The following is a 26,829-nucleotide window of genomic DNA, read 5'->3' as shown; positions in this document are numbered from 1 at the left end:
CTCCTGCATCTTCTTACTCCTCACACCTGTCTGGGACGCCCTTACCTGTCACCTGGGTTACCACCTCCCTATGCCTCTCTGCCCCCCGCCTCCACCTGTTCTTCACAGGGAGCCAGAATGAGTCTTTAAAAGTACATCTGAGGGTCTCAGTCTTGGCAAAAAACTGTGCAGCAGTCCTCTCTATTCTGGGAGAGAAATTCCTGGCTTCCTGAGCAGTCCCAACCTCTCTACCCCATCTCAAGACTCTCTCTCCCACTCCAAGAGTTTCGTATAAAATCCTCTCTTGTGCCATGATGTTCCTAGTACTGACTGAGACCCTTCATCCTGTCTGTAAGTGTCACCAAGATAACCCCTGCCGGTTGTCAAGTCTCAGCTGTCCCGTGGGAACCTGTGGACACCCGTGAGCAGGCAGGCTGGTGTTGGCCTCACTGCCCAGTTTTGGCCCGGCTAGGGCTTCCCATCACCTACACATCCCCCTTTTCTGGTCCACAGCCTGTCTGTGAGCCCCGTAGGATAAGAACTGGTTTCTCTGCCACGTTCAAGGTTTATCTCAGTGAACTTCCTCAGTGCTTGGCTCAGGCCACCCACATCTTTCTTGAACCACTGGTGTCACAAGTCTGTTAACACCCAAACTGTGCGGCTAGGGGGCGTTTCAGTCAAGACACTAAATTGTGAGCACGCTCCTGCCTTCCTCCATAGCCTCCAGTCAACTACATAGAGGCCGAGCTTGCCTGAGCTCCTGTGAGGACTCAGGCATGCAAGCACGATTCTGTCTGATAGAATCTAAGGAAGCGTCCAATTGCTTTGTGAGGAGCTTTAGCAGAGTGTGGTCCCTGGACCAGCAGCATCAGCATCAGGAAGGACTTTAGAAATCCAGTATGTCCAGCCCCAGCCCAAACCTGCCAAATCTGAATCTGCCTTTTAACAAGAAGCCTTGACCATCTGATGTTCTGGAAAAGACATGCTGCTGAGAATATTTATGTTTTCATTAAGATGGGAATAAAGGGAAATTTAAGATGGGAATAAAGGGAAACTCTTCCAGGACCTGTCCTTCCCATCCTGCACCCCACCCTCCCCACCTCACTCATCACTCACGCCCTACCCTCACTCACCGGTCACGCCCACGGTGGACACGGGGCCCACGCGCCGCCCCCCGTGCAGGCCGTACAGGTTCATCTTGTACTTGTGTCTGGGCTCCAGGCCCCCAATGGTCACCTCAGTCTCCTCGCCCCCAACACGCACCACCTGGGGCCCGTCCCTGCCCTTGTACTGGATGGTGAAGGAGTCGAAGTGGCCCTGGGGGACGGTCCAGGAGAGGCTCAGCGAATCCGGGGAGGATCCCGTCACTGTCAGGTCCCCCAGGAGGGGCTCCTCGGGGGGCTCTGGGGCCTCTGTGCTGGGCTCCGTGGGGCTGGGGGTCTCTTCCACAACCTCCTGAGGGTCTGAGAAAAGAGATTGGGGGCAGAGGCTTAGATGGCAACTTGCTTTGATGTCTGTTGATATCAACAGAGACAACCAGCGAAAGAGCCAGCAAAACACTCCTCAAGCTGCAGGCCTGGAGGCTCACGCAGCCTCTGGGTGCAGCATTCGGTGACTCCACGCAGGGGAGACCGAGACATGCCCGACCCCCTGACATACTGGCTGGCAGGCACCGTGAACCTTCAGAAGGCAATTCGGACATGCATGTCGGGAGCCAAAGTACTGCTCATTTCCTTTGAACCAATAATCTCATTTCTGGGCAGCTATCCTAAGAAAATTATTAAAAAGCAGGAAAAGTTGTATCACGGTAGTTCATTTTGGGATTATTCATGACAGCAAGATGTGTCAGGACTCCAAAGGAACCACAGAAGAAGATTAATTTTGTTATGGCACTTTCACCATGAAGCATCAAATGGCCATTAAAATGATGATTAATGACGGTTATGTAGCCACAGGATAAAAGCTCTCAGTGTAACTTAGGTACAAAAAAAGTTAAGAGCCAAGAATTACATGAACACTCTGCAACCTGAAAACATGCAGGCATGGAAAACACAGAAAGAGCGGGTGTTACACACATTGTTATGAACGGCGGTTCTTGGGTCAGAAAGTGGTGCGATGAGAGATTTGTTTCCCCTACTTTCCAAACTTTCCATCATGTTGCTATATGCTTTTCAGAGAAAAATACGGACTTAAAAAGAAACTGGATTATTAAAATTAGTAGTCCGGTGGTGGATGTGGAGTAGGGACATGGGTCCCTCTGTGCTTTTTGCATATGCTTGTGATTTGCATGATAGGGGGCCCTCTGTCCGAACTGTCTTCGGAGGGGAGAGTGAACCTCACAGAGACAGTTGACTCACCCCACAAAAGATTGACTCTCAGGAGCTGGGTTCTCCCATGTGCAGAGGAACCCTGGTGACATATTGTCACTGGGCATAAGATTCCAGCTGACAGTGACTTAGAAAAGCCACCCTGACTACAAGTGGGGAATTTAATTCCCCTTGGGGATTTTTTTTCTTCATTTCTTAGAGACTAGAAATTGTAACTTTTTCATAATCATCAATGAAATAAATTGCAAGAATGATGAGCAGAAAAGATGGAAGGAATACAAAAGAGGAGACGATGTACTGAAAAAAAATTTCCTGATTATAAAAGAAAAAATGCTTGTCACTTAAGAAAATGTAAATGACACAGAACAGAACAAAATGGGAAAAAAAGCACAATGGGAAAAATAAAAGCAAAATGGGAAAAGTATTGTATTGTGTCCCACAAGTCATGTATCCCATGGGATGTTTCCTTCCAGTTGTCTTACTATGCAAGTTATTTTCAAGTGGTTTTGATTAGCCTCCTTACAAACATTGTAAACTCTTATTTCATTGTAAAGTATAAAGTAATTGTCTTATGTTTAAGCATTTCAATGATGCCGTAATAGGTCATTTTACAGATTGTTGTCTAATTACTTAATCATCTCAGTGTGGTTGGATGTTGGGTTGTTTCTTTCATTCTTTTTTTTTTTTTTTTTTCTTGTTGTAACAAAGAATGCTGTGATTTGTGATTAAGATGGAAAGAAAAGAAAATTCTAGTCAAGTCAAGCTTGGTCTGAGCCTGACACATTTCACCCTTCGAGGCAGCCAGTGACTGACCATCAGAGGAGGTCACGCTACTGTGGACAATGAGGCTGTGGATTGACAAAGGGCAGACCACTACACATGGGTCATGGCCCAGGGCCATGGAGGAAGGGCATAAGAGGGGTTCAAGGTCTGGTGAAATAACAGAACAGTCAAACAGGTCACCCATGAGGAAAAGCTATTTCCACCCCGGAGACCCCTGAGCCCTGCCGTCACTCACCGGTCACGCCCACAGTGGACACGGGGCCCACGCGCTGCCCGCTGTGCAGGCCGTACAGGTTCATCTTGTACTTGCGTCCAGGCTCCAGGCCCCCAATGGTCACTTCAGTCTCCTCACCCCCGACACGCACCACCTGGGGCCCATCCCTGCCCTTGTGCTGGATAGTAAAGGAATCGAAGTGGCCCTGGGGGACAGTCCAGGAGAGGCTCAGCGAGTCTGGGGAGGATCCTGTCACCGTCAGCTCCCCAAGGAGGGGCTCCTCGGGGGGCTCCGGGGCCTCTGTGCTGGGTTCTGTGGGGCTGGGGGTCTCCTCCACCTCTGTGGGGCCGGGAGTCTCCTCCACCTCTGTGGGGCTGGGGGTCTGCTCCATCTCTGTGGGGCCAGGGGTCTCTTCTTCTGCAGCTGAGAAGAAGGGACACACAGAGGGTGAGGCAGGGTCCCCAGGAGACGTTCCTGGGTCTCCTCCCAAGCCTTGGCTTCAACTCCAGGCCCTGAAGTCAGTTCAGAGAAGCCCATCCTTGGGGCTAGGTGGTCCTGCTTGGTCCACACCTCACAGACATGCCTGGAGTCTCTGGGGTCAGCTGTGGGGACCAGGATCACCACCAGCATGGCTCACAGAGGCCCTTCTCTGCCCAGGAGGACACACAAAGGTCACCATGGCTCAGCCTCGAGGAGAGGGGCCTCCCACACTCCACTCCCCCTTCCCCTAGTGGGTGATCTCCCCACTAGGTCCCATCCTGGGGCTTCCACCGTCCACTCACTGGTCACCCCGATGACAGAGACGGGGCCCATGCGCTGGCGGTCGTGGAAGCCATACAGGTTCATCTTGTACTTGTGGTCTGGCTCCAGGCCTGAGATGGTGACCTCGTCCTCGTCCCCAGGGACCCTCACCGCCTTGGGTTGCCCGTCCCCGTTCTTATACTGGATCAGGAAGTGGTCGAACTGGCCTTCAGGGACGGTCCAGGAGAGGCTCAGGGAGTCGGGGGTGGCGTCTGTCACCACCAGCTCCCCCAGGCGGGGCTTGATGGGAGGCTCAGGAGCTGCAGTGGGCAGGTCTGTTGGGGCTGGAGTCATTTCTTGGTCTTTTTCTGAGACTGGATCAGGAGACAAAGAGAATGGTGACATGCTTCCTGAGCTCCCTCCTAACAGGATGGATTCTGGGATTTCTCCAAGACACACCAGGGTCCTGAAGCTGGGACTCCAGTGCCCCAGGGTTAAGACTTCATTTCCCTAGTTTAAATGTTCAGCTTCCAGGGGCAGGGCACACACTGTGGAGATGTCAAGATGGTAGGGTGGGACGCCGCTAACCTCAGCATGTGCAGCATGGAAGCTGCAGGAGCTGCTGAGCGAATTCACTTAGTGGGTCAGGACTCATGCTTTGTAACAGCACCACGTCTAACAGACACGTCACGTCAGGAGGTGCCTGTGCTCAGGTTCTTAAGTATTTTCCTTTAATATCTCCTCTGGTTTAGAAGGCTTTTCTGAGCATTTGAGAATCTAATTCAGATTCCACAGTGGACAGCAGAGATGAGACCACAGGAAATCAGATCATCTTTGCAGTTGGGTTGCTTGGGGACCTCGTATTAATTCTCTTGCCAGTTTATGGCAGGGACGACACATCACACCCACAGATTTCTTTTGTCTTTCCTGTTCTGCATAGAGTTTTATTCTGGCTTAATAGCTGAATTATAAAATCATCGTGTTTCAGATCTCCATTGTGTTTGGGAACCAAGTTTTAAGCATGTCGCAGGTAATAGCTATAAAGGAACTTAACACAAGCAACCAACAGACAAGATAAGGAGTAATTAATGAAGAGAAAATATCTTGTTTAGCTGCACATATGACTAATATTAGGGCTTCCCTCATAGTTCAGTCAGTAAAGAATCTGCCTGCAATGCAGGAGAACTGGGTTCGATTCCTAGATCAGGAATCTTCCTCTGGAGAAGGAAATGGCAACCCACTCCAGTATTCTCACCTGGAGAATCCCACTGACAGAGGAGCCTGATGGGCTCCAGTCCATGGGATCGCAAGAGTCGGACACAACTGATCGACTAAGCCACCATGACTAATGTTAACTACTGAAGTAACAGTATCCATGATAGCAGGGTTCCGTGTTGACATACAGTCCATGGGTATTGGTATCAAATACAATTTTACCCAGTGAAATCAATAATAATTATGAGAATTCACCCAAGGGTTTTTAGTAACTAATTTTCTTCTTCTAAAGGAGGAGCCGTAGTTACCAAACACTGTGGGTGAGGCAAGCCATACCCATCCTGCCAGACAGGTAGGGTATCCTTTCTGCAAGGATGCCGAAAGGGAGGCACAGAGAGGCTGAGTGACTCTCTCGAGGTCACACAGCTCTAAGGGGCTGAGAATAGGGCCAGCCCCAGGTCTGCCTGAGTTATTATTTCCTTGGCATCTTCCCTCTTCAAGGACTCAAAAAGTGTAAAGGGTGAGACAGCTAAAGTGACAGTAAGGCTTGGAGTGAAGACAGGCACAGAACCACTCCCAGGCGCTTGGGAGGCTCAAGCTCAAGAACAGTGGGAGAAAAACACGAGTACTGGCAATTAAAGGGGAACTGAGCCCAGCTCGGAGCCAGTGTCCTACTGCACACTCACCAGTTAAACCGACAGTGGAGACGGGGCCCACGCGTTGGCGGTCGTGGAAGCCGTACAGGTTCATCTTGTACTTGTGGTCTGGCTCCAGGCCCGAGATGGTGACCCCGTCCTCGTCCCCGGGCACCCTTACCGCCTTGGGCTGCCCGTCCCCATTCTTGTATTGGACTAGGAAGTGGTCGAACTGGCCCTCGGGGACGGTCCAGGAGAGGCTCAGGGAGTCGGGGGTGGCGTCTGTCACAGTCAGCTCCCCCAGCTGTGGCTTCAAAGGAGGGCTAGCAGGGGGCTCCTCTTCCCGGGCTGGGGAGAGAGGCAAACAGAACCGTTCCTGCTGCTGGAAGGAACTGCTGAGGCCCTGCTCTCCTGGGTTCAGGCCAGAAGGTGGGCCAGCTCTGTGGGCCTCCCTTCAGATCCAGCTGTACCTGTGGCCATCACAATCTCTTTGTGGCCTCCTTATGGTCCATCCAATGTGCCAAATGGCCTCTTGCCTCGATGCCTGAATGTTCTTTCCCCAGATGTCTGCATGGCTCATGTTCACACCTCCTTTAAGTCTTCATTCAAATGTCAACTTCTCTCTAGGGCCTTTCCTGCCCACCCTATTTAAAATCCCAGTTCTCCCAATTGCAGCCTATCTTTCTTAATTGGATCTGATTCCAGCAAAAAATTGCAAAAGAACAATTAGGACACCATCAGGAAGGTGAGTGCTTAGTCGCTTAGTCATGTTCAACTCTTCGTGACCCCATGGACTGTAATGTAGCCTGCCGGGCTCCTCTGTCCATGTGGATTCTCCAGGCAACAATACTGGAGTAGGTTGCCATGCCCTCCTCCAGGGGATCTTCCTAACCCAGGGATCGAACCTAGATCTTCGGCATTGCAGGCGGATTCTTTACCGTCTGAGCCACCAGGGAATCAGGAAACTAGTAATACCTGAATATCTAGTTTTTAAAGGCACAATCACTGTGTCATGGTTACTTTTAAGTGGTCTTTTTGAAAAGAGCAGTACACTTAAATATGTAATGATGAAGTAAAGAGAGTATAGAATACGTTTTAAAATATCACAGCAGTGTATCCATACAATGGAATATTATTTGACTATAAAGGAATGAAGTACTGCTACATGCTACAACACAGATCAACCACAAAAATGTGCTAAAATGTGGTAAAAGTCAGACATGAAAGAGCAGGTATTGTATGATTCCAGTTATATGATGTGTCCGGAAAAGGCAAATCTACAGAGACAGTAGATTTGTGGGGATCGGAAATGGGCCCTGACAAAATGGGTCTGGACACCAGATTTCATCTCAATGTGCTGGAAAAGTTCTAAAATTATTAATAGATAGTGATGATGGTTGTACAACTCTGTAAATACACTAAAATTGATAAGCTGTATGCTTAAAACAGGTGAATTCTATGGTATGTAAAGTATACCTCAATAAAGCTGTTAATAAAGAAAACATTCTAGGACTTCCTAGTGGTTAAGAATTTGCCTGCCACATTGAAACAGGTATAATATCATATATGAAACGAATTGCCAGTCCAGGTTCGATGCATGATACAGGATGCTCAAGGCTGGTGCACTGGGATGACCCAGAGGGATGTTATGGGGAGGGAGGTGGGAGGGGGGTTCAGGATGGGGAACACATGTACACCTGTGGCGGATTCATGTTGATGTATGGCAAAACCAATACAATATTGTAAAGTACTTAGCCTCCCATTAAAATAAATAAATTTATATTAAAAAAAAAAAAAGAATCTGCCTGCCAACAGAGGGGACATGAGTTCAATCCCTGCACTGGGAAGATCCCACATGCCGCAGAGCAACTATCTTCTTGAGCCACAATTATTGCGCCTGCGCTCTAGAGCCCTCCAGTCGTAACTACTGAACCCCACAGTACCTAGAGCCTGAGCTCTGCAACAAGAGAAGCCACTGCAACGAGAAGCCCCTGTATTGCAACAAAGAGTAGCTCCTGCTCGCCACAACTAGACAAAACCTGTGTGTAGCAATGAAGACCCACCACTGCCAAAAATAAAATACATTCAAAAAAAATAAGAAAGATGATTTTCTAGTTGAGGAGGGTGGGAAGTGATGGGGTCTGGATGAGCTAGACTGCTCAAGAGGTGCTTTTTGGTTGAAGCAGGGTGATTGACACATAGGAATTCATTATGCTATTCTTTCCCTTTGGGTATGTCTGAAATTTTATATAATAAATACTTGTTGAGATTTACTATTTCATGGCATTTGTCCCAACACCCCAAAAGAGTTCTTTTCAGAGTTTCCATGCAAAGCAGAGAGCCACAGACAGGTCATGTGTGACTGGCTTGGAGGCCTCAGTCCCCAACAGCCTCTCAAGGGCGAGCACTTCCCTGGGACTCCCTCTTCCTGCTCCTAGATCACTCCTGAAGTGCTGAATGGATAATGAATGAACTAGAGATTTGGGGGTTTTAGGGTCTTCAGTGGAAGACACTAGAGAGGCTCTACTATGAGACCTTTCCTGAGACCTCATCCTAAGCCCCACCCTCACTCACCGGTCATGGCTACAGTGGACACAGGGCCCACGCGCCGCCCCCCGTGCAGGCCGTACAGGTTCATCTTGTACTTGTGTCCAGGCTCCAGGCCCTCAATGGTCACCTCGGTCTCCTCACCCCCGACACGCACCACCTGAGGCCCGTCCCTGCCCTTGTACTGGACAGTGAAGGAGTCGAAGTGGCCCTGGGGGACGGTCCAGGAGAGGCTCAGCGAGTCTGGGGAGGATCCTGTCACCATCAGCTCCCCCAGGACGGGCTCCTCAGGGGGCTCCGGGGCCTCTGTGTTGGGTTCTGTGGGGATGGGGGTCTCCTCCACCTCTGTGGGGCTGGGGGTCTCTTCTTCTGCAGCTGAGAAGGAGGGATACACAGAGGGTGAGGCAGGGTCCCCGGGAGATGTCCTTGGGTCTCCTCCCGAGCCATGGTCCCCAACTGGGGACCCTGAGGTCAGTTCAGAGGACCCTAAGGAGGCTGGTGGTCCTGCTCCGTCCACACCTCACAGACATGCCTGGAGTCTCTGGGGTCAGCTGTAGGGGCCAGGACTGCCACCAGCATGGCTCACAGAGGCCCCTCTCTGCCCAGGAGGACGCACTAGTCCTCAGGGAGCCCAGGAGAGGCACAAAGAGCACCATGGCTCAGCCTCGAGGAGAGGGGCCTCCCACACCCCACTCACCCATCACCTGAGAAGGTGATCCTCCCACTGGGTCCCACCCTGAGGCTTCCACTGTCCACTCACTGGTCACCCCGATGACAGAGACGGGGCCCACACGCTGGCGGTCGTGGAAGCCGTACAGGTTCATCTTGTACTTGTGGTCTGGCTCCAGGCCTGAGATGGTGACCCCTTTGTCATGCCCCGGCACCCTCACCACCTTAGGCTGCCCGTCCCCGTTCTTGTACTGGACAGTGAAGGAGTCAAAGTGGCCCTGGGGGACGGTCCAGGAGAGGCTCAGCGAGTCTGGGGAGGATCCCGTCACTGTCAGCTCCTCCAGGAAGGGCTCCTCAGGGGGCTCCGGGACCTCTGTGTTGGGTTCTGTGGGACTGGGGGTCTCCTCCATCTCTGTGGGGCTGGGGGTCTCCTCCATCTCTGTGGGGCTGGGGGTCTCTTCCTCTGCAGCTGAGAAGGGACACACAGAGGGTGAGGCAGGGTCCCCAGGAGACGTCCTTGGGTCTCCTCCCAAGCCTTGGCTTCAACTCCAGGCCCTGAAGTCAGTTCAGAGAAGCCCATCTTTGGGGCTGGGTGGTCCTGCTTGGTCCACACCTCACAGACATGCCTGGAGTCTCTGGAGTCAGCTTTGGGGACCAGGACCGCCACCAGCATGGCTCACAGAGGCCCTTCTCAGCCCAGGAGGACACACAAAGGTCACCATGGCTCAGCCTCGAGGAGGGGGGCCTCCCACACTCCACTCCCCCTTCCCCTAGGGGGTGATCTCCCCACTAGGTCCCATCCTGGGGCTTCCACCGTCCACTCACTGGTCACCCCGATGACAGAGACAGGGCCCATGCGCTGGCGGTTGTGGAAGCCATACAGGTTCATCTTGTACTTGTGGTCTGGCTCCAGGCCCGAGATGGTGACCTCGTCCTCGTCCCCAGGGACCCTCACCACCTTGGGTTGCCCGTCCCCATTCTTGTACTGGATCAGGAAGTGGTCGAACTGGCCCTCGGGGACGGTCCAGGAGAGGCTCAGGGAGTCGGGGGTGGTGTCTGTCACCGCCAGCTCCCCCAGGCGTGGCTTGATGTGAGGCTCAGGGACCGCGGTGGATGGGGTTTGGGTGGTAGAGAGAGATTCTGAAGGTTCATCATCCTCCTCTCTTGGGGCTGAACACAGACACGGAGAGAACAGAGCCTGAGAGAAGGGCACAGAGGCCATGGGGCCTCGGCCTCCTCTGGGCCCTCACGGCCCCCTTGGAAGGAAGCTGAGTGGGCAGAGCTCTTTTGCTCACCTGTCATGGCCTCGATGTGGGCAGGACCAACACGTTGCCCATCGTGGAAACCGTACAGGCTCACCAGGTATCTGTGGTCAGATTCCAGGTCAGAGATGGTGATGTCATGCTGGTCGCCCCCTACATTAACTTCTTGGAGTTGCCCATTCTCGTCTGTGTATTGGACCTCAAAGGAGTCAAATTCTCCCTCAGTTGCCGTCCAGGAGAGACGCAGGCTGTGTGGGGCAGCCTCCTCCAGAGTCACCTCCCCCAGAAGGGGCTCAGATGCTGGAGGACTAAAGGTTGCGGGCTCTGCTTTGATTTCTTCCCTGGGGGCTGGTTCTGAGAGACAGGTAGAGAGGGGTGAGTGGTCTGTCGCTGCACCAAGACTCCAAGAGGATGGATGGAGGGAAGGAGGTAAGGACAAGAGATCAGTAATAAAAAGGACCAACTACTGATACCCAGGGATGAACTTCAAAAGCATCATGCTAAGTGCAGGAAAAACACACAAAAAACTATGTACTGTATGAGTCTGTTAAACAAAACACTTAAAAAGGCAAAACTATAATGATAGAAAGCAATTAGGGGTTGCCAGAAGCTGGGATCAGGGAAACTGACAGCCAAGGAGCATGGGGAAACCTCTAGAGTCAATGTTTTCTATCTTTGTTGTGGTAATGGTCATGACATAGACCAATGGTCAGGACCATTCACCCAAACTCACTCAATTATGCTCTTAAAATGGGTGAATTTTATCGTACGTAAATTATGCTTCTATGAAGCTGACCTCTTCCCCCAAAAGAAGGGGTACAGGAAGCTCAGAAATCCTGACTCCATCAGACCAGGAGAGCCAGGTGGGAAGGAGGGACAGCGAATTCCCCCGGCTGCACTCACCGGTCACGGCGATGGCGGAGATGGGACCCACTCGCTTGTCCCTGGACAGCCCGTAGAGCAGCAGCTTGTACCTGCGGGCAGGGTCCAGGCCCGAGACACTGACCTCCCTGCGGCTGCCCTCCACGGGCACCACCTGTGGTTGCCCGTCTCTGTCCCTGTACTGGATCACAAAGGAGTCAAAGTGGCCCTCAGGGACCGTCCACGAGAGGCCCACGGAGCCTGATGTCACACCGGTCACCTGCAGCTCCTCCCCCAGACGTGGTTTTGAGGGACGCTTTGTTCCAGCCTCATCCACAGCTCTGCGGGTCTCTGAGATGGAAACACAGAGAGTAAATGGTTGTTTCTGGAAGGCTGGGTGACCCTGAAAGGAAGGACTGAGAGGTCTAAAGACGGGACTGAGCTGTGGCTGCGTCCTGCAGGGCTGGGTCTTCGGGCTTGTGCAAGGAGATGGGTCGGATTCCAGCCAGACAACCAGAGCCAAACAGCAACCATGTTGACAGCCACCACAAGTGACCACAGTGACTCTCCCCAGGGGGCCCTCCAGATCAGACGCCCCCCGCAGGGGCTGCCCTCACCTGTGGTGCCCTCGGTGGTGAGGGGGCCATGGCGCCTCTTGCCCAGGAGGCCGTAGACTAGGAATCTGTACTTGCGGCCGGAGTCCAGAGGGCTAATGGTGACCGAGCGCTCATGGCCCTCCACGGACACCACGCGGGGCCCATCCCTGTCCTTGAACTGGACCACAAAGGAGTCGAAGTGGCCTTCAGGGACCGTCCAGGAGAGGCGCAGTGAGTCTGGGGTGGCGTCTGTCACCCACAGCTCCCCAAGGCGGGGTGGGGCTCCTGGGCTGGCGTCACCTCGGCCAACTGACAGAAAGGAAAGTTTCTTGTGTTTATTTTTTTTTCCAAAATGACTCCTTGACTGCCTCCCTCTGGAGCTGGAAAAATCTACAACTGCCCAAATCATCAGTGCTTCCCCCAGATATTTCCATCACCATCACATGCCCGCCAGCATCCTCATCAGGCCATGCCTCTGTCCATTAACCAGCGCAGGGAGCAGCCTTCCGTCCTGGGAGAGGTGATCCCCTGGTTTCCTATTTATCTTATTCCACTTGTTATCCAGACTCTAGCCACCGGATAGAGACCATTTCCTTGGCAGGGTGCAGCTTATCACAGGCTTCATCTGCTTATTTCCTTTGACCAAGGAATCCACTGTTTGTGATTTGACTGTTCTTTGGGAAAATCCAAGGGTCCTGGGGACATCAGAGGGGGTACAGGTCCCTGGGGGCAGACAGCTGGTGGGGAGGTAGGATATTATGATGATGGTGACCCTCCTAGGACCTGGTGGAGGAGTGGGGACTGCTTTTGTGTGAGGAGGGGTACAAGGAGAAGAAGGATGCTCAGACAGGAGAAGTATCTGGTGTCTGCCCAAGAAGCCATCCCGGGGCCTGAGAAGGAGCTGGCCTTCTGCCTTCCTGGACAGCGAGGACGCTGACGGCATTGTTATTGTGAGAGTTCTCTGGCAACTGGGAACCCCCAGGGGCAGGGGAGGGCCTGGATCAAAATCCAGGAAAGGGGCATAGCTGGGCTGGGCCCGACTGGGCTGGACTGGGCAGCCAGTCTTGGGCTCTTCTGGTGTTTCTGAGCTCCAGGAAGAGGGCAGGGGAGGAAAGCGGTTCCTCTGGAGAGGCAGATAAGGGACCCAGAGTGCCTGGGCCAGTAGGGCGGGAAACCAGGGTGAGGGTCAGTGGAAAGCTCTCTCTCGGGAGGTGATGGCTACACAAGGCTGAGACTTGGATGTGGAACAGCTCTGGCCTCCCGCCCTTGCTTCCCAGTCCTGCTGTGTCTCGCACTTCCACCTTCCAGGAAGGGTCCTGGAGGAGCCTTCCCCATTGAACAGAAGTAGGAATTACGAGAAGAGGTGAAAGTCAGCAGGGGGAACTGATCCAGGAACCCAGTCCATATTCTTGGTTCCCATCTGACTGGGAAGGGAAAAGGCAGCAGGGCTTTTCAAATAAAAAGGAAGAGGTGAATGAAAGGGAGACAGGTGGAAAGGAGAGGTGTTCAGGCAGCGGGAAGAAGGACGGTGGGGCTGGGACCTCAGCTTCGTGGGGGTCCCGCTCACCTGTCTTTGCCTCCACAGAGACTGTGCTGCGGCGTTTCCCATCTTGGATCCCAAAGAGCAGGAACTTGTATTTCCTACTGGGCTCCAGGCCGGGTATGGTGACCTCGCGCTGGTCAGTGGCCACAGGCACCACCTGGGGCTGCCCGTCCCTGTCCTTGTACTGGACCAAGAAGGAGTCAAATTCGCCCTCGGCGACGGTCCAGGAGAGGCCCACGGAGTCCGGGGTCACATCCGTCACCGTCAGCTCCCCCAGGCGTGGCTCCACGGGGGGCTCTGTGACGGGGTCTGGGGGGACGGGAGCTAGGATCCAGGGAGACAGAGAACATGGCTGAGAACTCCGGCGTCAGAACTCCCCCTTCTCAGGGCTCCTGGGCTCCGAGGGCCTCCAGGGGGTGTTGAACTGAGACAGGGAGCAGTTACATCTCTATTTTCACTGGCCTCTAGCATTTGCTTCAGTGATGCATATAGGAAACCAACACGGTGGTACCAGCAGTGCTCGTAACTGTCACCAACAGGAATCACGGATGCTGTCACATCAGCTTAGAATTACTGCAGAAACTTCAAAACACTCTTTACACTCATCACTGCTTCTAAATAAAACAGGCCACAAGTTTCTTGCTATTTAATGAACTAATAGTGACGTTCCTATATTACTAAATCATAAATTCAAATTTTAAAATACCTTTGATATTTGGATATCAATAGAATAGGTATGGTATGGTAAAATCCTATGCATTTTACTTTATAGATTTTAAGACATTGCTCTGAAAGGGGTTCACTGGTTTCATAGACACCACAGCACAGAAATGGTGGTGGCCTGTCCCCAGAAGGCATGAGGAGAGGGACACGCCAGCAACGGGAGATGCCGGGAGCGGAGAGCAAGGGCCATCTCCCTGAGGAAGGAAGACTCTGGGTTGGCCAGAAGGGAACACAGCTCAGGCCAGGGGGGCCGAGGGCCTCTGAGAAAAGATTCGAGGGATGTGTGTTGTTTAACCCCAGTGAAAAAGGGCAGCAGGGGGAGGTGGTAGCCAGTCCAAGTCACAGCGGGGTTGTGAAGAGAGGGGAGGAAACAGCTGTGGATGATCAGAGAGATAGTATCTGGCTGGACCTGGTTGGAGGGGAGGAAGACAACCCTGCCTGGGGGAGGAGGCGGAGCAGAGATAGAGACTGGAAGACAGGGAAGGTTCCAGCTTACAAGAGGATCCCTGGGGTCAGGGAACAGAACACATGCCTGTGACTGGGGAGGATCTGAGTGAGAGGCTGGGGAGGTGGGGTGGCCCCGGGTGACCAGGGATGGGGACTGCCTTGACCTGCCCTCACTCACCGGTCAGGGCCACCACGGAGAGGGGGCCCACGCGCTGCCCACCATGTAGCCCATACACGTTCATCCTGTATTTGCGCTCAGGCTCCAGCCCGGAGACAGTGGCCTCTCGCTGGTCTGCGGCCACAGGGACCACGTGGGACTGCCCATCCCTGTCCTTGTACTGGACCATGAAAGAGTCAAACTGGCCCTCAGAGACTGTCCACTCGAGGCCCACGGAGTTGGGGGTCACATCTGTTACTGTCAGTTCCCCGAGGCGTGGTTCCTTGGGGGGCTCGGTGGCTGGAGGAGTCTCTTCTGCTTGTGGAGCTGAGACAGAAATGGGGGAGGCTGTCAGGAAAAGCTCTTCTTCTCCTTGGTAGTAATTATCTGCGTTGTTGTGGTGGTGCCCATGGGGTGGTTCTGATGTAAGACTACACTGATTGGCAACATCTGTCTGGCCGACAAGCCTTCAGTAAGTGCCTGCCAGAATCTGGGGCTGTGCTTGGTGGGGAGGGGTGTCAGTCACCACCGAGACCCTGGGAAAGTGGCTGAAGGTCCATCTGCCCATCTCTGGCTCCAAGTCCTCCAGCCAGACCTCCCAGCTGAACCCCAGACTTGGGTGTGCTCAGCATCTTCCTTGGGTGCCTAACTGATCCCAAATTCCAGTCCAAAGCTGAATTCAGGGGCTTTGCCCCACAACTCCTGTTCCTTCCACAGCCTTCCCACCTCATCAAAACCACCGCTTCACTGTCAGAGTCATCCCTGAGTCCTCTCCCCCACCCCACGGCTGGTCTTCGAGTAAGTCCTGTCGGCACCACCTTCAGAAGCTGACTCCCCTAACTCCTAAAGTCCACCACCCCCTCTAAGTTGGAAAAGGAAATGGCAACCTCCTCCAGTATTCTTGCCTGGAGAATTTCATGGACAGAGGAACCTGGCAGGATACAGTCCATGGAGTTGCAGAGTCGGACAGAACTGAGCGACTACCACTCACCTCCTCTAAGCACACGGCTCTTACTGGATTGTAGCACAGTCTCCTAAATCCCCCCTCCCCCTCCCCTCTTCACCGTGTTCCCCACTGTTAGCACATTAGTCAGAGCCTGTTCCCGCCATGGCTTCCATCTCACTCAGAGCAAAAAGCCAAGTCCTTACAATGACCTCCCTCCGAGGCCCCACATGTCTACCTCTCACACCACCCTCCTCATTCCAAAACAGTCTTCACTGGTCCTCAGACATTCCATCTGCCCGGAAGCTCTTCCCCAGAGGCCTACGTGGCTTGTCCTCTCCTTCCGGCAGGTCCTTCGTCAGCGAGTCCCTTTCTAGCCCGCTTCCCACCCACTCACCATCTCGCCTACTGGGCTTTGCTTTTCTCCCCAGCTCTTGTCACTGTCTCACACACAGTCCTACAGACATCCTCTGATAGAATGTGAGCTCCTGGGAGGAGCCTTGCCTTGTTCACTATTGTGTCCCCAGCACCAGCACCCAGTGGGTGCTCCACAAATGTCTGTTAAATTAATGAGTGGTATGCACATCTGGGAGAGGCTGAGCTCAGGACCTGCTGGTCCCCATTGCCCAAGAGTGAGCTGAGTCTGGGAGGCACTGCTTATTAGGACCAGCCTGGAAAGTGGTCCCAAGAGGCAAGTAGCAGAGGGGTGGCTAGGTGGGTGGGTTCCCAAGATCCTGTTTCTCAGGTTCCTGTCAGAGGATAAGATTAGGCTGTGTATCATAAAACCTGCTTTCAAAATGGGCTGGTGTGCTTCCCTGGTGTCTCAGTGGTAAAGAATCCACTTGCCAGTGCTGGAGACTCAGGTCCAACCCCTGATCCAGGAGGATCCTGCATGCCACAGAGCAACTAGGCCTATGCACCACAAGTATGGAGGCTGTGTCTAGAGCCCGGGAGACACAACCACTGAGCCCTCGAGCCACAGCTCCTGAAGCCGGCATGCCTAGAGCCTATGCTTCTCAACAAGAGAAGCCACTGCAATAGGCAGCCCGCGCACAGCAACTAGAGAGCAGCCCTCACTCACCACAACCATAGAAAAGCCTGTGAAGCAGTGAAGACCCAGAACAGTTAAAAATAAGTGAAAGTGAAGTCGCTCAGTCGTGTCCGACTCATTGCGAACCCCTTGGACTGCAGCCCACCAGGCTCCTCCGTCCATGGGATTCTCCAGGCAAGAATACTGGAGTGGGTTGCCATTTCCTTCTCCAGGGGATCTTTCCGCCCCAGGGATAGAACCCAGGTCTCCCACATTGCAGGCAGATGCTTTAACCTCTGAGACACTGACTTAAAAGGGGGAGGGGGGGCTGGCATGGGAATCCCCTGGTGGTTCTTGGTTAGGGCTTGATGCTTCCACTGTAGGGGGCATGGGTTCAATCCCTGGTCCTAAAATCCTACAAGCCATGCAGCTTGACCAAAAAAAAATTTTTTTTTAAATTAAAGTAAAAAGTAAAAATGGGCTCGTGATGAGGTCTCAGGAGGACAGAAGTAAGTCTAAGTGGGAAGGGCAAGGATGGAGGCAGCTGAAGGCGGGAGGGAGTAACCACCATGTACTGAGCTTCTTCCAGGTCCAGGAGCCAGGCCAGGCGTTGTGTGTGTTCCATTTAATTTGCCTTTCAACCCTGTTGTTCCTGTAGCTTCCATTTCCTGCTTGCTTTCACCCTCTCTGCACTTCTTTCCACGAGAGAGAAACTGTCCTCACCATCAAGCCTTATCGTTGGTGCTTTGGCTCAGCTGGGGAAGGTGGAATGATAACTACCCATGAGTACTGCAGTCCTCATGCTGCATTTGGTAAAATCCTTTCCCAATTTAGCAATGTTTCTAAAGCTGCATGTTAATTCTTCTCCTAGCAACGGCTCAGCACGTGCTGTGTGCCAGGCATAGTCCCTCGGTCAGCTCAGCGGGCTCCAGCTGCCCATCGCCTTCCTGCTTGGATAATGAGCTCCATCGCACAGCTTAGAATTGAGAAGCCAAGAATGGAATGCAGTTTCTTCAATTCCAAGACTCAATTGTCCTCTACTGCCTCAGTCAGCGCCTGACATAGTCCATCCTTACCTGGGAACCGGGCTTCCCAAGTGGAGCTAGTGGTAAAGAACCCGCCTGCCAATGCAGGTGACATAAGAGACCCAGGTTTGATCCCTGGGTGTAGAAGATCCCCTGAAGGAGGGCATGGCAACCCACTCTAATATTCTTGTCTGGAGAATCCCATGGACAGAGGAGCCTGGTGGGCTATAGTCCATAGGGTTGCAAAGAGTCAGACACAACTGAAGCAACTTAGCATGCACGCATGTGCCCAGGGACCAGAGTTGCTGCCCCAGACAGACAAATGGACCTAGGGTGACCCCAGGAGAAACCTCGGCCACATGTGCTAGGCCTGACACAAGCCTCCACCTTTCTACTTCAGGCCCGCAGGACAGTAACCCACTGAGGCTTTCCCCTCTCCCTACTCTCTGTTCTGACTGAGGAAAGAAAAGAAATCAGGGGTGGAAGACTCTGGACTCTAAGCCAACCAAGTCCCTTTGAGAAATACAGAAACCACGTTCCGGAAACATGTTTCTCCGCTTTTAAAAATCTTTCCCTTTAGAATAAAAGTTGCTTTTGAAAAATCTATGTCTTTGTTTCAGTGAACAAAGGAGAAAAGAGACGCCCTGTCCCTGGGGCCAAGCTGGGCAGACCAGAAGGAGGGTCACAGAGGCCTGTCTGGGGCCTGGGCCTGGCCCTGGGGCTCTGCAGAGTGGGTGCCCAGGCGGGTCCTCTGTGGTGGCTGAGGGGCCCTGTACCTGGGTGGAGGGACAGTCTTCCTTGCTGTCATCACTCGCCGGATGAGTCATAAAGGAAGTTTCCAGCTGCCCTGGTGAAGAGGCCGATATCTCATGCACATTCTAAGAAGCCGAACCAGCCAAAGGGGACAGAGCAGACCCCAGGGTAAGGCCAGACATAATCATCGTAGTGGCCAACACTGCAGCATGTTTACTCTGAGCCAGGCCTGCTCTAATGCACTTAACCTCACAACTGTTCTGTGAAGTGGGCATTATTATCCCCATTTTATGGCTGAGGAAACAAACACAGTAAGCTGAAAACTCGCTCAAGGTGGTGAAGCTGGTTGTAGCCCAGTCCCCAATGAACTGTTCTTTCTAGGTCGTCCCCAAGCAGGGGGTTCTATCGCAGCAAGGGAGGGTGATGCCACAGGGAGGCTGGGGGTCCCTGAGGTGAGGAAAACAGACAAGGGCCCCGCCCTCACTCACCGGTCACGCCTACGGTGGACACGGGGCCCGAGCGCTGCCCCCCGTGCAGGCCGTACAGGTTCATCTTGTACTTGCGTCCGGGTTCCAGGCCCCCAATGGTCACCTCAGTCTCCTCGCCCCTGACACGCACCACCTGGGGCCCGTCCCTGCCCTTGTACTGGACGGTGAAGGAGTCAAAGTGGCCCTGGGGGACGGTCCAGGAGAGGCTCAGCGAGTCTGGGGAGGATCCTGTCACCGTCAGCTCCCCCAGGAGGGGCTCCTCGGCGGGCTCTGGGGCCTCTGTGCTGGGTTCCATGGGGCTGGGGGTCTCCTCCACCTCTGTGGGGCTGGGGGTCTCCTCCATCTCTGTGGGGCTGGGGGTCTCCTCCTCTGCAGCTGAGAAGGAGGAACACACAAAGTGAGTGAGGCAGGGTCCCCGGGAGATGTCCCTGGGTCTCCTCCCAAGCCATGGTCCCCATTGGGTGCCCTGAGGTCAGTTCAGAGAAGCCTAAGGAGGCTGGTGGTCCTGCTCGGTCCACACCTCACAGACACACCTGGAGCCCCCAGTGTCAGCTGTGGGGACTGGGGCTGCCACCAGCACAGCTCATGGAAGCCCTTCTCTGCCTAGGAAGCCCCACAGAGGTCACCATGGCTCAGCCTCAAGGAGGGGGGCCTCCCACACTCCACTCCCTCATCACCTGAGGGGGTGATCTCCCCACTAGGTCCCATCCTGGGGCTTCCACCATCCACTTACTGGTCACCCCAATGACAGACATGGGGCCCACGCGCTGGCGGTCGTGGAAGCCGTACAGGTTCATCTTGTACTTGTGGTCTGGCTCCAGGCCCGAGATGGTGACCCCGTCCTCGTCCCCTGGCACCCTCATCACCCTGGGTTGCCCATCCCCGTCTCTGTACTGGACAGTGAAGGAGTCAAAGTGGCCCTGGGGGATGGTCCAGGAGAGGCTCAGCGAGTCCGGGGAGGATCCTGTCACCATCAGCTCCCCCAGGAGGGGCTTCTCGGGGGACTCTGGGGCCTTTGTGCTGGGTTCTGTGGGGCTGGGGGTCTCCTCCATCTCTGTGGCACTGGGGGTCTCATCCAGGACTTCCTGGGGGGCTGAGAGAAGAGATTAGGCTCTCAGTTGACATGCTTTGCTGGTGACATTAATCATGACATAAAGTACATTTGGCAAGTATACTCTTCAAGCTGTTGGCTTAAGGGTTCCTGTAGCCTTTGTATTAGCCGTTCAGTGACTCATTGAAGGAGACAGCGCTGAGACAGGCCCTTAAAGTCCACTGTGTATTGCTGGCCAATTGCACTGGCTGTGCTCTCGTGTCTGAGAAAGGAGGTGAGGCAGGGTGAGAGGAAACTGAGCAATTCTTCCTGGACTGTGCTGACCACAGGAAAGCGAGGGGGCAGCAGGGACTTGTCCCACTTGCATTTCTCCCTGTCAGTTCCTGCCCCTCCCCAGGGTTGCCCAGCTCCCCCCACCCCACTGACCAGGACAGAAAACGGGATGTGCTCTGGCTAAGACCTCCCCAGGCAGCCCTGTCTCTTCCTCCACTTTAGACAAGAGTAGGAGAAAAGGTACGGGAATGGGGCTGGGGGCTGGGGAGAGCCGTGCTCTTCCCTGGCTGGGGCTAGAATCACAGCCACGAGGGCATCCACCCACCGTCTGCAGTAGCCAGGTCTCTGCTGAGGCTCCATGAGCTGGGGAAACTGGCACAAGGGAAGCCAGCCCTTCTGTGACCCACTCCCCGGCCCACGGGGGACCACTTTGGGCACAGAAGAGCGAGGAAGCAGCAAGCAAGAATGATAACCCAGACAGGGAAGGGGAAGATGGAAAGGCGGAGAGAAGAGGATACTGGGAAGGGAGAGAGTCGGGGAGAAATGATGGCTTACTCTTCAATAGCAGTTTTGACGTGCTTGGCACTAAGTGCCATGTGTGTACTAACTCATTTAATTCTAATAGCTCTGTGAAGCCGTTACCCTTGTTATTCTCATTTGACAGGTGAGAAAGCTGAGGCCCAGAGAGACTCATTAAGTTGCACAAGATCCCAAAGCTAGGATTAACATCCAGGCAGCTGGCCCTAGAGCCCATACTCCCAACCACAATGCTACACAGTCAGGGAAATGTGCTGGACGAGGGGAGGCTGGGCCCTAGGAGGACTGCAGGGCTGGGGGCTGAAAGCGAGCCCTTTGCCCTGCTCCAAGCTGGCTGGGACTCAGCGAGTCAGGGGGGCTGGGGAAATGTGGAGCTCATGGCCCTTGGATTTGCCAGTTCTGAACAAAGCATCGGTGGAGGGAGGGTGTGGGCATCGGGTAACAGAAGCTCAGAAAAGACCACAGCCTCAGCCAGGAGAAGGCGGCCAGCAAAGGCCGCGAGGAAAGAACACAGTGGCTGAGGACACCCAGGGGGAGCACAGCCCAGCGGGGACGGATGATTCTCGGTGCTCAGAATGGCGGAAAAGGGGCCTGTCGTTGGAGATGGAGAGGCAGGGCCAAGAAAGATGTCAGGGACTGGCGGCTGGATGTGAAATCCTGGGATGTGGGGAAAGAGACGGCGGAGGCTTTGGCAGAATTGGAGCCGAGGAAGAAAAGGTGGAGAGAGGCGCCAAGGGTCTGGGGCCAGGTCCCACTCAGAGGGCTGGGGGTTGGAGGGCAAGGGAGGCCTGACTCACCTGTGGTGGCCACCACGGACACGGGCCCCACGCGCTGCCTGCCATGAAGCCCGTAGAGGTTCATCTTATACTTCCGGTCGGGCTCCAGGCTGGGGATGGCGACCTCATTCTCATCACCCGTGACGGGCACTGCTTGGGGCCGCCCCTGGGCATCCTTGTACTGGACCACGAAGGAGTCGAAAGAGCCCTGGGCCACCGTCCAGGAGAGGCGCAGAGAGTCTGCAGTGGCGCCAGCCACTGTCAGCTCCCCCAGCAGGGGCCGCTCTGGGGGCTCTGGGTGGCGGGGCTCCTCTTTCTTCTCTGGGGCTGTAAATAAGAAGGCCCAGGCAGGGCTGAACTGGCAGAACTCCAGGATTGGGGCCTGGGGTTTGGAAGGCTTGTCACACCTGTGGGGGTCTCTACTCGATTAGCATGAGCACTGAACTCTGAGAAGCCTGGCACAGCCAGAGTATGACACACCTTCTGGGCCTCGGGGAGCAGCTGAACAGGATGAAAGGGGCCCAGCAGTGCGGGGGAGGCTGGCTGGCCCTGAGCCCAAAAGCGGGGCCAGGATTCCGAGTCAGCCATCTCGCTGGGAGGCCCCAGCCAGCTCCTGGCTGAGGGCAGGCATGTGGAAGGCTGGGAGGGGTCAGCCCCCTGTAAGGCTGGGGGCTTAGGAGGCTGCCACTCACCGGTGGTGCCATCAGCCGTGAGGGGGCCATGCCGCTTCTTGTTGGCAATCCCAAACAGAGTGAATCTGTACTTGTGGTCAGGGTCCAGCGGGGAGATAATGACCGAGCGCTCGGGCCCTTCCACGGGCACCACCTGTGGCCGGCCGGCCCTGTCCCTGTACTGGACCATGAAGGAGTCAAACTGGCCCTCAGGGACAGTCCAGGAGAGGTGCAGTGAGTCTGGGGTGGGATCAGTCACCCACAGCTTCCCCAGGCGGGGTGGAGTCACTGGGCTGGGATCAGTCTGAGACACTAGGAAGAGGAGGTGGGAGAGAAGGGAGGGACACGGGTCAAAAGAGAAGAAGAAATCCGTCTACCCCCTAGGAATGCTGTGTGAGACTGTTCAGGCTGTTCACTGCACAAAGGTGCGTGGTGAAGGCAGCGCGGACAGACTGAAATCCAGCCAGCACTCTGCTTGCCAAGCTGTGCACCCTGGCAAGCGGCTGTGCCCACCTAAAAGGACAGGCAGCTCATTTGACGTGGCATGAAAGCACTGTCTTAACTGCTGTTGTTTAGTTGCTAAGTTGTGTCTGACTCTTTGCCACCCCCTGGACTGTAGCCCGCCAGGCTCCCCTGTCCATGGAATTCTCCAGGCAAGAATACTGGAGTGGGTTGCCATGCCCTCCTCCAGGGGATCTTCCCAACCCAGGAATCGAACCTGAACCTCCTGCATTGGCAGGGAGATTCTTGACCGCTGAGTCACCAGGGAAGCCCGCTGTATGGACTAGTGCGGCCCTCACTTATTGTGCAGACTGGAGAGGGGCTGCAGAGAGAAGGAAGTGCAGTGAGCCCCTTCCACATCTCCACAGCCAGGGAAGTCTTCCAGGACAGCCTCCACTGCTTCCAGACCTAACAACTAGCTGATTTCCTCTCCAAGAGAGGGGTGCTTGGTCCTAGGAGCATTTTCTTGTGGGAGAGCCCCCCACAACTGTGCTCTGGGCCCCACTTTATCCGCTCCCACTCTCACTCCATCAGCTGTGCCCTCAGGATTTACGCAAACTCCTCCACTCAGCTGCATCGCCCTCCAGCCTCCACCCTCCCTCTTCGCTCTCCACTCCAGCCCAGATTCCAGAGAGAGATGCTTGTACTCATGTCCTCACCTTCATCGCCCTCCCAACCCAGCCCTGCCCTCCACCAGCAGCTCCCACCAGGGTCAGTGGTGACCTCGCCGTTGCTAAGTCCTGTGGACACTCTGCAGCCTGAGTCACTCGTACGGAATCTGACATGTCTGACCGCGCCCTTCATTTTGGCATTCCTCTCCCCAGTTCCCCCCTCAGGCTGCCCTGCAGATCCTGATCCTCTGTTCATGCCATGAGTGATGGCCACCTCCAGGGTCCCAGGGGCCATGTCTCTCCTCCCTGCCTCCCCACCCTGGCTTCTGCCCACTGGGACATGCTCCATGCTCAGGCCTTTTCTCTGCTCTCCAGTCCCAGGAGGGCGGCGGGAGAGCGCTGTGGCGCCTTCACTTTCTGCCCAAGTGGCCTTGCCCTGTCTATGCCGCCCCTCTCCTCGTTTGTGAAATGAGCATGCCTCACAAGGCTGCTTGTGAGGATTAAGTGTGATCATTCTCTTAGAACATCTTGAACACATCTGACACTTAAACGCTCGAAAGATGTCTGACTAAGTGTTGCTGCCCTGTTGCATTGTTCCTCACATCCGCTGTTCCTTGCCTCAGGGAACAGCACTGCCAGATCCAGAAGCGTGGGGTGCCTGGGCCTCCTTGCTCTCCTTCACCCCACCCAATCCCAGCCTCACTGCCACCATCCCTGCCAGGCCAGCATCCTCGTTTGCCGGTTCCTAACTCACTTCTCCAGCTGTCCTCTGAAGCAGCCTCAGAGCTATTTGTAAGATAAATATTGATTCGGGTCATTCTCCCACTTAAAGCACTTCAGAGGCCCCCTAGGGTCCTCAAATGAGGCCTAAGTGACTCACTCACTGGAGATCAGTGAGACCAGTGTCCTCAGCCCCCAGGTGCCCTACCCTGCTATCCGGAGGAGAGACTTTGATTCTCTTACAGGGCCACTCTCACTCCTGCCTCACTCTCCACAGCTCCCTCTGTTGGCACTGCCCTCCTCAACCTCCCTGCCTGACCCACCACAATTTTCCCTTTAGGATTCAGCTCAGGGACCACCGCCTCCAGGAAGACTTCTGGGAGTTCCCAAAGCACTGGGGAGACCTCCATTAGGACCGCGCAGAGGGCAGGGGCAGGGGCCTGGGTGACCCCTGTCACTCACAGATTTTGGCTTCAGCCACCAGGGGGCCGTGCCTCTTCTTGCCCACGAGCCCGTATAGGACAAATTTGTACTTGCGGCCGACGTCCAGGTTGGAGATGAGGGCTGAGCGCTGGGGCCCTTCTACAGGCACCACCTGGGGCCTGTCCCTGTCTTTGTACTGGATCACAAAGGAATCGAACTCGCCCTCAGGGACTGTCCAGTGCAGAAGCAGGGAGTCCGAGGTCACGTCTGTCACTGTCAGCTTGCCCAGGCGAGGTGGGGCCAAGGGTTTCCCAGGTTTCTCCCCATCCTTGTCTGGAGTTGGAGGAAGGGGGGCAAAAACAAAGCACGTGGGCTCGAGCACTGTCTCGTCCCTGCTCTCCGTCCCTCTCCTCTGCCCTCTGGCTCCCTCCATGCTGGACGGCTCCTTCCCTTGATGCCTCCATTCCCCGCCCTCAGTTCTCTGGGACCAGCCTTTCTAAGAAGGGCGGCATTTCTCCCCAGCGTCTACTCTTGAGCCAGAGCTTCCGCTCTTCCCTGTGATAACTTCCTCCTCACTCACAAAGGTCCCAGGCCCTCTACACACGAACACTTTGAGGGAGTTTCGGGTCCCCTGGGGTTCTTCCTGAGAGTTTGGAACCATTGCTGCTTCAGAGCAGCCTGGAGATGCCTTAGTCCACCTGAATGTCTCTCTCCCTTGCCACTCTCTTCCTGGTGAGAGATCTGGAGTTGCAGGGAGAGCTGGCTACCCGAGTCCCATAAAGGGGGACCAGGAGAAACTGTGAATGCCAGGAGCCCCAGGCTCCTGCCTGGGTTCCACAAACCTCACCCATCTCCGAAGTCCCGATGGCCGTGGAGTGCCCTCCCCAGGGAACCTCCACCCCTAGGAGAACTGGCTGATGGGACCATGGGGTGCTGCAGACCAGGCTTGCAGGGTAGGGGGACAACGTGTCCTAGTCTGTCCAGTGAGGGGATGGCAGGGGCTTGAGAGAAGGGAAAGGGAGGGGGCTGAAAGAGGAGGGGGCTGAGGATCAATATCCTCGGAGCCAGAGGCTTTCCCACACCCACCCTGAGAGACGCAGGGGGCGGAGAGGGGCAGAGGAGTGACCAGGAAGTGGGGGCGGGACACTTCTACACAAAGAAAGCTGCAAGTGGAGAGGCAGGGGCCAACAGTCTCTTTCCCTGAATCTTTGTCCCATGCTTTGACTTTTCTCCTCTCATCTATTTATCTGGAAGGACTCCCCTCTCCGATCCACCCTTTCGTTGTACTAAGACTTTCCCCATCCCTCTTGCCTCTGAGCCCTCAACTCCCTTTCTCTCCTTGTTTCTCCTACGTTCTCGACCCAAACACCAGCCCTGCCCTTCGGTCTTCATCCCACCCCTGAAGTCCTAATGGCCCAGCCCCTCCCCCAGCCTCAGGACACTGGACTTGAACAGAGTCCAGGATGTACCCATAATGCCTTGGTAGATGAGAGGGGCAGAGGGCTCGCCACTGGGAGGGATCCCACGAAGTGACAGCTCGTAGGGGGATTCGGGAGGGGGTGAGGGCACCAGAGCCTGACGGACATCCCCTGGCAGTAGCTCCTCATGGGCCCCTGGCCCTTCGGGCACCCGTAGGCGCAGCTGGAAGTGGGTAAAGGTGTCAGGCTGGGCGGTCCAGGCCACTCGGAGGCGCCCTGTCTTGTCTTTGCCCAGCACCCTCAACTCGGCCAGCTCCTGGGGGCGCTGCTGCAGGACAGGGGCCTGAGCCCCTTGAGTCGTTGAAGGGCCTGAGGGAGGAGGCTCATCAGTGGCCCCCAAGAGGCCTGAGAGGGAGGACCCTGGGAAGAGGCAGGGCGAGAAAAACAGGAGAGTCGAGTATGAGAGCCAGAAAGGAGACTGCAGTTCCCAGGTTCTGCTCTCTGGCTTCTAAGAGTCTTCAGACTTTCCCTTTGCCGCTCCTGGATCACCTCATTGTCCCAAACATCCACTATAGCCCTGCACAGACGGGCCTGCAGGTCATAAATAGAAGAACTAAGTCTGCCATCCCTCCTCCCACAAGGCTCCTAGCTCCCTTCCCATGGGAAACCCTCCCCACTGGGTGGAGGTCCTGGCTTCCATTAGTGCTGCAGTGAGAAGCCTGGAAGAAAGAAGACGGTGGTGTTAAGGAAGACTCAAGAGACAGTGGGCAGTCAGAAGAGAGAGAGGAGTGGACATCCAGCTCCGGTGACATCTGGGCCCTAGTGGGGAAGAAGAGGTCCATAACCCCTCCCCCCAACAGCCACAGGGCGCCCCCTCCCTGAGCCAGGATGCCGTTCCTGTGGGAGAGAC

General features: G+C 54.9%; 1 protein-coding gene across 10 annotated transcripts in view; it reads right to left on the bottom strand.

The window, feature by feature from the left end:
- Positions 1-26,829, bottom strand: part of TNXB (tenascin XB) — a 56,306-nt gene that overhangs the window by 10,029 nt on the left and 19,448 nt on the right. For 4 of the 10 annotated variants that reach the window (XM_086369193.1, XM_086369196.1, XM_086369197.1 and 1 more), the window contains 18 exons: positions 25,971-26,339; positions 24,541-24,834; positions 22,268-22,558; positions 21,597-21,902; positions 19,672-20,031; positions 18,939-19,313; positions 14,721-15,026; positions 13,397-13,696; positions 11,851-12,138; positions 11,276-11,584; positions 10,406-10,726; positions 9,936-10,280; positions 9,202-9,579; positions 8,469-8,816; positions 5,946-6,242; positions 4,086-4,418; positions 3,325-3,726; positions 1,113-1,442 (listed from right to left, as the gene is read on the bottom strand). In XM_086369193.1, coding sequence (XP_086225319.1) covers positions 1,113-1,442; positions 3,325-3,726; positions 4,086-4,418; positions 5,946-6,242; positions 8,469-8,816; positions 9,202-9,579; positions 9,936-10,280; positions 10,406-10,726; positions 11,276-11,584; positions 11,851-12,138; positions 13,397-13,696; positions 14,721-15,026; positions 18,939-19,313; positions 19,672-20,031; positions 21,597-21,902; positions 22,268-22,558; positions 24,541-24,834; positions 25,971-26,339 — 5,952 coding nt within the window. The remainder of the gene's footprint in view (positions 1-1,112; positions 1,443-3,324; positions 3,727-4,085; positions 4,419-5,945; positions 6,243-8,468; positions 8,817-9,201; positions 9,580-9,935; positions 10,281-10,405; positions 10,727-11,275; positions 11,585-11,850; positions 12,139-13,396; positions 13,697-14,720; positions 15,027-18,938; positions 19,314-19,671; positions 20,032-21,596; positions 21,903-22,267; positions 22,559-24,540; positions 24,835-25,970; positions 26,340-26,829) is intronic. The other 6 variants (XM_086369194.1, XM_086369195.1, XM_086369199.1 and 3 more) reach the window with 6 other exon arrangements.

The sequence above is a fragment of the Bos grunniens genome, chromosome 23, assembly GCF_055505025.1.
Source record: "Bos grunniens cultivar Pamir isolate PY7600 chromosome 23, Bosgru_T2T1.0, whole genome shotgun sequence".
NCBI lineage: Eukaryota > Metazoa > Chordata > Mammalia > Artiodactyla > Bovidae > Bos > Bos grunniens.
Note: the sequence above shows the minus strand (reverse complement) of the source record. Positions and strands in the feature narration are given on the sequence as shown.